This window comes from Peromyscus maniculatus, chromosome 7 (assembly GCF_049852395.1).
Source record: "Peromyscus maniculatus bairdii isolate BWxNUB_F1_BW_parent chromosome 7, HU_Pman_BW_mat_3.1, whole genome shotgun sequence".
Taxonomy (NCBI): Eukaryota; Metazoa; Chordata; class Mammalia; order Rodentia; family Cricetidae; genus Peromyscus; species Peromyscus maniculatus.
In genome coordinates, this window is record NC_134858.1 from 50,996,476 (window position 1) to 51,008,294 (window position 11,819).

Here is an 11,819-nt window from a genome sequence, read left to right on the forward strand (position 1 = left end):
AAACCTTCCAGTTCAAGGTACAATTGTCACAACCTATTATATTTGAATCATAACAAATATTTTATTTCATAAACTCTGAATATTTCAGCCTAAGATACCAAATACTTTCTCATTGTTCGCTCCTAACATTAACATGAAGAAGTGTTTTTATGTGTCCTGTTGTTGGGCATATGACCGCAAACACGGGAGAATGCCATCACATGATCACCATGTCTCTGCATGTCTAGCAGCTCTCACTTTGATATCAGACTTTATTGTTTTTGGTCAAAGGCCATTTGAAGACTCAGAGAGCAAAGGGCAGCTCTACCACGATCTTCAAAGTTTGAGATGCAGTTTGTGTGGGTGTGCATGTATGTATGCATGTGTGGAGGCCAGAAGAGGACACATGCTCTGTGCCTCATTTCCGTGAGACAGGGTCTCTCACAGAACATGGGGCCCCTGCCATCTCCACTGTCCCTACAGTGCTGAGATGACAGACTGATGGGTCACACCTAGATTTTTTTGCGGGTGCTGGGAATCTGAACTTAAGTCCTATGTTTTGCACAGCTACCTCTCTTACCCCTGAACCATACCCTGTCCCCTGGATGTAGTCTCTAAGACAGACTCTTGCAAGCCACCAGTTTAAAAAGTTACAGTCCCTGAAATAACTTTGGCTCATATTTTTTTTCCAAGCAAACATTTTAAAAAGAGGCTTAAATTCTCTTTTTAAAACTTACCCTGTTTCAGCCCTCAAGCACCCGGCATCTCTGGTACTGATCCTGATTGAATACCTGCTGAATAGAATAGTCTCTAGAAACCTCCTGTTGCAGACCCTGACAGAAAGGATTGAATTAAAAGTGGGGAAAGGCTTCTGGAGACCTACGCCCTTCACTCAGTCTCTCTGTTTCAAAGAAGCGACACAAGAGCTAGAAGTGACATTCTCAGGACACTGGAAACATCACTAAATAGGACCCGTGTTGAACAAACTATACGGGCTTTCCCACTGGTTAATGAACACTTCCTAGAAAGCAGGAATAACTTTCAAAACTCTGATCTTAAAAGTTTACTAATCTGGGTGCAATAGCACTGAACTTAGCATCTAGTCTCAGCTACTTGGGGGACTGAGATAGGAGTATTTCCTGAGTCCAAGAAGTCCAGACCAGCTTGAATAACATAATGGGATTCAATCTCAAAGGGAAAAAAAAGTTAAGGGCACATTAAATAGCTTTAACTTCCTCTAATGGTCTCTGAGTCATCCCCCGACCCCTACAAACAGTAGACATCACTGATGTGTTGGGCAGCATGCTAAATACTAGATGTAAGACTTAAAAGCTCACGGTGGGAAAGTGAGCCAGCTGTCCAGCTTGTCATTGTCATTGGCTTTTGCTGTTATTTTATTTCATTTTTTTAATTTATTTTGTGCATGTGTGTATGATTGTATGTCTATCCCTTTGTATACTTGCCAGTTGTGTGGGTTTCTGAAGAGGACAGGAGAGGATGCTGGATCCTCTGGAGCTGGAGTTACACGTGGTTGTAAGATGTCTGACATGGTGTTGGGAACCGAATTCAGGTCTTCTGAAAGATCAGCAAGTGCTCTTAACCACTGAGCCGTCTCTCGAGTCTATGTTTTATTTATTTATTTAATTTTGATATAGGGTGTCTTTCTATGTCTTTCAAGTCCAGGATGGTCTTGAAATCTCAAGCCCCCTTGCCTTTACCTCCCACAAACTGGGATTACAGGTGTGTGATGCCATGCCAGGGTGTCCCTGGGTTTATGTCATCACCCAATCTAGGGATGGCTGCCTTGTCTCAGGGAGGCGGATCCAGTCCTTACGAGGGTTAAGATTAAGTCAGGTGTGATGTTTCATGACTATAATCCTGGCACTTAGTGAGTTCACAGACAGACAGCCTAAACTATATGAAAACTTGTCTCAAAACAACAACAACAATACTATCCCCCAAACCAAACCCAAACAATTTCTTATTGTGCTGGGCCTATCCTTGTGGATTGTGGGCAGCTGAAACTGAAAGATCACAGATAAATGGGGGTAACTGTATTGATTTAAACTTGAACTTCAGAAACAATTCTGCTTCAAAGAAGACCAAGTACACAAATTATTCAGTGTAACCTACTTTAACATTTGGGGTGTGTCAGGATGCTATTTGTGGGGTACATGCTGGTGGACTGGCGTTCCCTCCTCTGGCATTCTGCCTTGGGTGGTCATTTTCAGTCTTAAAAAGAAGAGGTGAAAAGGGGTTGGAGAGATGATTCCGTGGTTGAGTGTTGGCCACTCTTCCAGAGGCCCCAGACTCACTTCCCAGTACCCGTGGTGTCTCACAACTGGCTGTACCTCCATTCCCAGGGGATTCGATGCCCTCTTCTGACCTACGCAGGCCTGCACAAATGTACACAGACATACATGCAGGCAAAACATCCATACACATAAAATAAAAATGAAGGGAAAAGAAAGACCAGGTTAGGGACCAAAAACCCCTCCATCCTTGTGGCGGCCCTGTCGGCACAGGCTCCTTCCACATTGGTCTTTCTGGAGAGGGGAAACAGATGCCTCCTGTGGGAAACATTCCCCATACTTCCTTGTCCTGGTCACCCCACTGGACTTCAGAGTGTCCTGAGAAATGATGTCCTGACTCTCTTTAGCTCTGGAAATCTGAATTTACTCAGATGAAATTCACTGGAAGAGTGTAGGCTGAGATGGTCCTGAGCAGATGGTCCTGTGCTGGCTAACAGTACCATAAGCTGGGTTTTCTCGTGGTGTGCATGCTGGCCAAGTGCGTGCTGGCCAAGAAATGATTCCATTTTGTGAGAGTGCTTTTTTGATGGGATCCAATATGTGAATCACTATGGAGAAAGGCAAAGAGGTTCCCCCCAAAGACCCAAGGATCTGGTCAGGGATGTAGCTCAGTTGGTAGTGTATTGGCCTAGTATATATGAAGCTTTAGATCAGATGCCCAGCACTGTATAAACCAGATGTGGTGGCCCAAAGCACTTGGGACATGGAAGGAAGGGGGAATCAGACATTCATGGTCAGCCTTGGCCACCCAGTGAGTCTGAGATCTGCCTGGGCTACATGAGACCCTGTCACAAACAAACAAACAAAAAAAGATCCAAGGACCCAGCTAACCGTCAAGCCAGGTGCCGTGTCCGAGCCCTGTATTCACCAGTATACGGGAGGAGGGGGGCTGGGGGTGTTGGCATCTCCTTTGACCACTTCTAGAAAGAGACCGTGAAGGTGAATCTCAAAGAACAGTTGGCAGGAGGCCGCAGCACCAGGCTGTGCGAGGGAACATAACTGTTTTCTGCTCCCAGTTTTCAGGGCTCTACATCCTGTCGTTCACGGTCATCATGGTGGGCTTCATCCTGTACTGCTCCACCCCGACACGCACGGCAGAGCCAGCGGAAAGCAGCGTGCCCCCTGTCACCAGCATCGGGATCGACAACTTGGGACTGAAGCTGGAGGAGAGCGGTCTCTCAGAGAGCCACTCTGCAGTCTTGTAGCTGGACAAGCCACAGATCCCCATGTGGCACCAGGAGAGCGTGAGCAGAGCCTGCCCCTGCCAAGGACGTATCTGAGGAGACATCAGCCCCAGAGGGAACACCCTCTGCGTCGGATGGCATCCGTGGTTAGATTTTAGAAAGGAACGCTGAGCAACGGTTCCGAACTAGAAATACAAAAACAGAGCAGAACCCAAGGGTAGTGTTTCTGTGTGTTGAGTACCAGTACCTGTCAGTGTCAGAGAGACATGTGTGGGGCCCTTGCTTGGGTCTCAGGGACACATGTAGGAAGGGGAGGAGGGATGGGGGACCTAGCCTCAGGGCTGTTCAGGTAGTTAGGAGTTGAGACAGTTTGGGATGGTTGCGCAATAAGATTTCTCTGTTAGGGGTTGGGGATGTAGCTCAGTGGTAGAGTGCTTGCCTAGCAAGCACAAGGCCCTGGGTTCGGTCCTCAGCTCTGGAAAAAAAAGAAAAAAGAAAAAAAGATTCCCCTGTTGGAAGCTTCAGGTTTTTGTTCTTCGGGGACAGTCACTGTCCATGGAATTTAGACACCCATGACGCCTGGTCCCTGATGGCATGTGGTGGGGAAAATGGGTGGGGGCAGCATTTGAGACCTCCCAAGATAAAACGGGACTGCTTTGAAAGCAGCTAATGAATGCAAGAATCCAGGAATCCTCTCCCAATCGTGTTCTTTTCTCTTTTATAACAAATCGCCCTCCTCCATCACCCCCTGCTCCCTTGTTCCGAGTTCCAAAGCAAATGTCTCTCAAAGCCCTTTACCCTGGGCATCCCTTACATTCAGCCCCACACCATACTCTGAGAGTTCTCCAAGTCAGTCCACTCATGTCACCCTTTAGAAATGTCTCAGATGCCCAGGAATAACTCCCAATGACCTCATCTCACTAAGCCACAGTTGAGAAAATTAACCTGTTGCAAGTTCTCACAGCAAGATGAGAATTTGGTTACTGTTCCTGGTTGAAAAAATGTATTATCATTAAGACAAAAATACAATGTTAATGATTTTCCAGAAAGGATGTGTGCTGGAGTCCTGGAATCCCCACTGTGGGAGGATAAGTGTCTTTCTTCTTCCCACAGGTTTACAGTGCTCTGAGGTTTCTGACAGCTCCTCAGTACAGTGTCACTGTGTAGCCTCAGCATAATGTCAGCCACCAGAATGCCACCTTCAGAAAACTATGTACATTTTTTTGTATAAGTATAATAAAGAAATTTGGGGTAAATGTTCATATTATTAAAAGACTTTAAACTCATGGAAACAGAATCACACTGTGTGTGTTTGTTTGAGATTAACCTGTTTCGGAACTTTGTATGTGTGTATCTTGATTTTAGCTGTGTGTGTGTGTGTGTGTGTGTGTGTGTGTGTGTGTGTGTGTGTGATGTGTGTGTGTGTGTGTGTGTGTGTGTGTGTGTGTGTGTGTACGCACTCACATATGTATGGGTGTGGGCATGCATGGGCCACAGCTCTCAGATGGAGGTCGGAGGGCAGCCTCAGATGTCCCTTCTTACCTTGTCTGAGGCAGTCTCTTCACTGTCCCCTCACATATACACCAGTTAGCTGAGACACAAGCCTTTGAAGGGCCTTCAGCATCTTCCTCCCAGTTCACCACAGGAATGCCGGGATTATAGCATCCCATTGCAAGGCCTGGCTTTATGTGGGTTCTGGGGATTCGAACTCAGGTCCTCACACCTAAGTAGCAAGTGACTTACCGTTGGGCCATCTCTCAGCTCTTGTTCTTGTGAGACTGTCTTACTGTGTGGCCCAGGCTGACTTTGAACTCCTGATCCTCCTGCCTCAACCTCCTGAGTGCTGGGATTACAGCTGTGCAGCATGACTTTCTTTTGTAGACATTAAATATCTTGGTACGTTCACAATTTTCTTTATGTGCAGCTTTTCAGAACCAGATGTCCTGTGAGGCAAAGGCAGATATACCTGCTTGGGGGGTGCACTGGGACTGAGTGGGTGCATGAGTTCTTTGCAGCAATCAATGGTTTGCAGGTTTTTTGTTTGCTTGTTTTTTGAGATAAGTTTTCTCTGTGTATCCTGGCCATCCTGGACCAGATTGGTCTCAAACTCAGAGACTTACCACCACCTCCTGGCTACAGTTTTATACTTTTGAATGTGAGTGTTAAAGGTTTCTGAATGAAATAGTCTCTCATTCTCCATAATGTACTTAAAATAGGTTTTTCAATGAGTGTTTGCTGTTTACCTCCCATCAATGCCAGCTCGGCCACATTGCCAAAGGTTCTAGACTGTAGAATCTAGAGCCTCCCCAAACACCACCTGCTGTGGACCCATTCAAATGGGGGGGCTGCTCGTTGGCTCCCCCGTGTGGCGAACTGCAACTAGACTGTGGTGACACTATCTTTACATCCCTCTTCAGAAGGGACTTTGCTGATGCCGTTGTTATTACTGTATTGAATGGGCAGGCACCATTTCTCCCCTGATACCGGGGTGTCTGACACCCAATTAATATGTATTTAACCAGTGGGGTTTCCAGCAAGCAGCACTGTAACAATTGTAGTGGCCTCAGGATTACTTGTAACAGCAAGCAATCTCACATTGCTTCAATATTGTTTGTTAAAGGATTTTTTTTTTTTTTTGTTTTTGGAGACAGGGTTTCTCTGTGCAGTTTTGCACCTTTCCTGGAACTCACTTGGTAGACCAGGCTGGCCTCGAACTCACAGAGATCTGTCTGCCTCTGCTTCCCGAGTGCTGGGATTAAAGGCGTGTGCCACCACCGCCTGGCTTGTTAAAGGATTTTTAAAATAAAGTATTTGGGGAGAGGGAGGGAGGGGGGAGGGAGGAAGGAGGATGGAGGGAGGGAGAGAGGGAGAGAGGGAGAGAGGGAGAGAGGGAGAGAGGGAGATGGGGGCAGAGAATGAAGGTGTGTATGTATTTGTGTGCAGATTTGTTTGCCTGTGTGTGCCTCCTTGTGAGTAGAGGTCAGAGGGTGACATCAGGCATCTATCTGTATTGCTCTCCACCTTATTTTTTGAAAGAAAGAGGGTCTTTCTCTGAACTTGGAACTCACTATTTCAGCTAGGTTTGCTGGCCAGTCAAGCCCCAGGACCTGCCTGTCTCTGCTTCCCAGACCCGAGGTTACAGACGATTGTGACCACACCCAACTTTTGTGTGGGCGTTTCAGATCTGAACACAGTTCCTCAGGCTTACTCTTTACCCACAGAGCCATCTCACTAGCCTAGTGGAGTTTGGTTTTGTTGTAGACAGGGTCTCACTGTGGAGTCATAGCTGGCTTTTAACTACCAGAGTTCCACTGGCTTCTGCATCTGGATGTGCTGGGATTAAAGATGTACACACCTTACCCTCTGGTGTTTGTTTTCAAGAGCATATCATCAGGACGGCCCTCAGCAGGGATTATCCACAATTAACAGTTGTGGAGACACATTTCAATCACATGGAGATTGGTGGTGAAGGTGCAAATGGAATCCGGTTTTGTAACCTGTGGCCAGCATCAAGGCCCCAGGCAGTGAGCAATAAGGGAGAAGATCTTGTCCTGAGGAGATGCTGAGCCAGCCACCACATGAGAGCTGCCGGGAAGGTTTCCTTGGGAAACCTTCTTGGGAGTGTCCTTTTCTCTGCAGCACCAGAGCCTGCCGTTTAAGGAAGCTTTAATGTAAACATTGGTCTCCTCAAGTTCTTCTGTATGCCTGGGCACGCCTCTCTTTTCTATCATAATTATGGTGATGCGCCATTTCGTCCACATTGAATTACTTAGTTTCTGGGCATAGCCTCAGCACTCACAATATATCAATAAATGGGAGAAATTCAGCAGAGAGCCACTTAGCTGATTAAAAAGCAAGAGGTTTATGAGGAAATTAGGTAATGCTGAGCACACAGTCCTCCAGAAGTCACATAGAGGGTGTATTCGGAAGTCTGACAGCATATATAAATGGTACTTCAGAGGATGGACCTCATCAGAGCAGCGAAATATCACCCACCCTTCATTGTCTTGACCTGTATGGTTTAATACCATAAGGCATTATCTCCCAACGTGAAAATCTTTACCGTGTAATTTATTCCTTAGACAATGCTCTCTTCTAACAATCCATTCAAAGCAGATAATGATGGGGATGGAAACAGATTAAAAGGGTGGTGAGAACATTTATTGCCTCCAACTGACCATCCACACACATTTGGATGTTCTCAAATGCTCTTCGTCTAGTCATCTGTCACCCCCCCCACCCGTCTGCTGGGTGAAAAGGCCAGAGTTCATACAAGATACCACTTACAGGTGTGCAGATCTAATGTGGCAAGTTTCCTTGTGAACTCCCACCTTCTCTGATCTTAGGTGTTAACTTAGCTTGCGGAGTGTCTGTGTTTTTCCATGGCTACTTCAGAATATATATATATATATGTATTCGGAATACACATATATGTACTTAAATATTGTAATACACACACATTTATACTTTTTTTTTCAGCATCGAGGCTTGAACCTGGAGCAATTAAGTAGGAGCACTATTTTAGGCTATAGTTCTACAGGGCTTTCAAAGGTTTGATGCATTTATTATAGATTAGGAAAATGGGTATAGTGTGAAAACACTGAATTGGAGGTCTACCTTTTGCCTTGCATTGTTAATTCACCTAATTAGCAACTCAGGTGAATTTATCCTCGTAATTATGAGACCTTGAAAGCAGAGATGGTGTCTACAGCCTCCGAAATGTTTGAAACCGATTCCTGATGTGGTGGTGTTTGGAGGTGGGGTCTTGGGAGGCCTGTGGGTCCTGATGGTAGAGTCCTGAGTGGGATCAGTGCCTTTTGAAAAGAGGTGTCAGGGAGTTGCCTTTCTCCTAAGGCCTGGTGGGAAACAGTGAGAAACTGGCCATTTCAGCACCAGGAACTCGCTCTAATTGGATACCCAATCAATAGACGCTCGGTCTCCGTGACTGTGAACAATCAACTTCTGTTTTTAAACAACCTGGTTCTGGATATTTTTGTTATGACAGCCAGGATGGACTGAGACATGCCTTGGGCTAGACCACATGTGGTGAGGGAACTAAGAACAAACTTTTTAAATACTTAACATACCACAAATTAAAGCTTTGAGAAAACAGACAACAATAAACACTGTATTTGTTGGCTCATGTGTTTTTCTTCTGTTCTGTCGGGTCCTTGACTTGTGAAAGACCAGTTGTCATTTGGCTACATAGTAATGGTTCTATGATTTAGGAGACCAATGGGTGATTCATTATTCAGGACAATGTCTGATGAAGCACACATTAATCTCTCCTGAGAAGGCTCAGTCTCAGCATCAGCTAAAATGGGGCAGAATAAAGAATTCTAGTAACTTCTCCAGACACACTTGCTATTCTAGTTTGGAAAAGCAAAGCCTGGATTGGTAGGTTCTATTTCTTATTAGAATGAACATATCCCTTTGAGAGATGATAAATAGAGAGGAAATTATGACCACTGGTGTTGACATATGTTGGTGAAAATGTCTGTATTTGGATGTGAGAACCTGTGGATCCAAGTGGAGGAAAACCATTTTACTGGCTGCTTGACGGGTGGGAGATTTGTTATTTCATTACAGACCCGAGGAAAGCTGAGTGTGGTGGTGCATGCATGTGCCAGGGAGGCTGAGGCACAAGGAATGTGAGTTTGGGGCCAGCCTGGGCTGGTTGAAGAGTTAGATCAGGTCTTCTTATCACGTTGCTGTGATATAATACCCTGGAAAAAAAAGCAGCTTTCAGGAGAAAGGGATCATCCTCACTGGAGGCTCATGGGTCCAGCCCATCATGGAAGAGCAGTCAAGGTGGCCAGAGCTTGGAGCAGCTGCCACATCACATCTAGTCAAGAGGCAGAGGAGGATGAATGTCTGCTGCTCCTTAGCCCTTTCTCCAACCACAGTGGGTGGATTTCCCCATCTCAATTAGTGCAGGTTAAGCTAATCTCCGTAGACATGCCCAGAGGCTCCAGATAATCCAAGATTCTGTGGAGTTGACAACACAGACCTGGTCTCAAAAATTAAAAAAAGTTGGATGAGCTGAGATTTTTTTTTGCAAATTAAAAAAAAAAATAATGGAGTCTCATGCATCTCAGGCTGCCCTTGAACGTGCTGTGTTCCTGAAAATTACCTTGAATCTCCAGTCTCCACTTTGCACGTGCTAGGATTATCGCTATGAGCCACCACACCTGGCTTTATGGGGCACTGGGAATTTAACCCTGGGCACTCTACTAACTAAGCAACATCCCCAGGCCTCTTGTAGTTTTTAGTGTTGTAGAAGACATGTGTGTCTGGTAATGTACTAAGTCTTTTAAAACATGTATTATTTAAGCTTCACAACATCTTAAGAACATTGTTACATCCCTGCTAACCAATGAGGAAGCTGAGGCTGTGTCGGTCACCTGGATCAGGTGCCGCTGCCACAGCAAACAATACCCAACATCTAATTGTTTTAAATATTCTCAATTTATTTTTTGGCCATGCTGTCATCCCATTGTGAGCCTGCTTCAAGTTGTTGTCTCTCTGGAACACAGGCCAATGCAGTTGCCACGGGATAAGAAAAGGAGCCATGGGAACGCCATCTTGGTTTTTAAGTGCTACCCAGGACTGACATGTTTCACTTTATCTTTCACTGGCCAAAGCAAATCAAATGTGCTGTCCAAATTTAATGGAGGGATAGAGTCTGCCCTAGTGTGTGCTTGGATGGGGAGAAGTAAGAGCCGTTTCTATGTAGCCTTTGGTCATAAGGCTTAAAGAAGTAAAACAACCCTATCTAGTTTAGGCCTTCTTCTCCTTAGTCCTGGGCCTGTATTTTTATCTACCACGATGTATGACATGGCAAAATGATCTCTTTCATTGTCTGTCATTGTTGAAATAGTAAAACCAGCAATGTAGGCAGAAAGTAAAAATGACCAGACTGTGATGTCTTTTTTGTTGTTGTTGTTTTGTAAAAATAGAAAAACAATCATTAGCTTTGTTTGATGTTGCACACTTATATTCTATGTGGTTTGAACAGGTACGGCTTCCACAGACTCATGTGTTTAAATATTTGGTTTATAGGGAGTGGTGTTATAGGAGGTGTGGCCTTGCTGGAGTAGGTGTGACCTTGATGGAGGAAGTTTGTCACTATGGAGGTCTCAGAAGCTCAAGTCTTGTATGTCTCACACTCCTGTTGCCTGCAAATCAAGATGTAGGACTCTCAGCTCCCCCTCCAGCACCATGTCTGCCTGCAGGCTGACATGCCCCACCATGACGATAATGGACTGAACCTCTGAACTGTAAGCCACCCCAATTAAATGTTTTCCTTTATAGGAGTTGCTGTGGTCATGGTGTCTCTTCACAGCAATAGAATACTAAGACATAATCCCAGCACTTGGGAGTCTGAGGCAAGAGGATCATGAACTCAGACCAGACTGGGACATGTCTGTTTCTCCACACAAGCAAACAAAAACACCCCAAAGTCTTGGGGTTGGAGGCATAGCTCAATGGTAGAACACTTACCTAGCATGTGTAAGACCCTGGGGTAGATTCTCAGTGCTACCAGAAAATAAAGTCCTTATCTAGATACTCAGAGGTCTTATTAGAAAGAAGGGAATTTGAACTTGAACACTGTCTTGATGCATCTTAGTTAAGTAGTGTCCACATACAACCATTTGAGAGTGCTAGGCATGGTCGTACCCAACCTGCTAAAGAATAATCTTGATCCCCAGGAACCTGAGAGACAAGCTCTGAGTTTGGGAGTTGGCAATGGCTCAGAGTGGGTAAGTGCTTGCCATACAGTATAGGTTTGGATCCTCAGAAGCTAAGTAAAAGCTGGGTGGGAATGGTGGCCCACTCATAACTCAGGGAAGCAGACAGGTGGAGACAGGAAATCCCCAAGACAAGCTGGTTAGCTAGGCTAGCCTATGTGTGAGACCCAGGCTCAGTGAAAGACCCTGCCTAAGTAAATATAGTGAACAGCAATGGAGGAAGACACTGGGTTTCTTGTGCATATACATGCATGTGCATTTGCCCCACACATGCATATATGGATACACACATGTACACTGCACAAAGAGCTCTGAGCTTTGGATCTGGGCTCCTTCTCACAGATCTTGGCAGCTACTGAAAATGCCCGTCCTAATCACTTATGTGCTACTGTATTAAACCCTGAGACTTCTTCATTGAAAGATTTAAAGAAAAAAAGAGAGTTGGAGTTCACAGACTGAACTGAGGGGTTGACTAGAGATCTCTCTCTTTTTTTTTTTTTTTTTTTTTTTTTTTTTTTTTGCTCTGTGAGCACAGAGCCCAGGCTAGACACCATGAGCATCGGCATGTGCAGTCCTGACTCTGCCTCCCACTG

At 45.3% G+C, this 11,819-nt stretch overlaps 1 protein-coding gene across 3 annotated transcripts in view; it reads left to right on the forward strand.

The window, feature by feature from the left end:
- The window catches only part of Slc35f2 (solute carrier family 35 member F2), a 51,881-nt gene extending 47,109 nt beyond the window's left edge, over nt 1-4,772 (forward strand). For all 3 annotated transcript variants that reach the window (XM_042280949.2, XM_076576285.1, XM_076576286.1), the window contains one exon: nt 3,308-4,772. In XM_042280949.2, the coding sequence (XP_042136883.2) occupies nt 3,308-3,496 (189 nt within the window). In that variant the 3' untranslated portion in view covers nt 3,497-4,772. The remainder of the gene's footprint in view (nt 1-3,307) is intronic.
- Nucleotides 4,773-11,819: the final 7,047 nt, after the last annotated feature.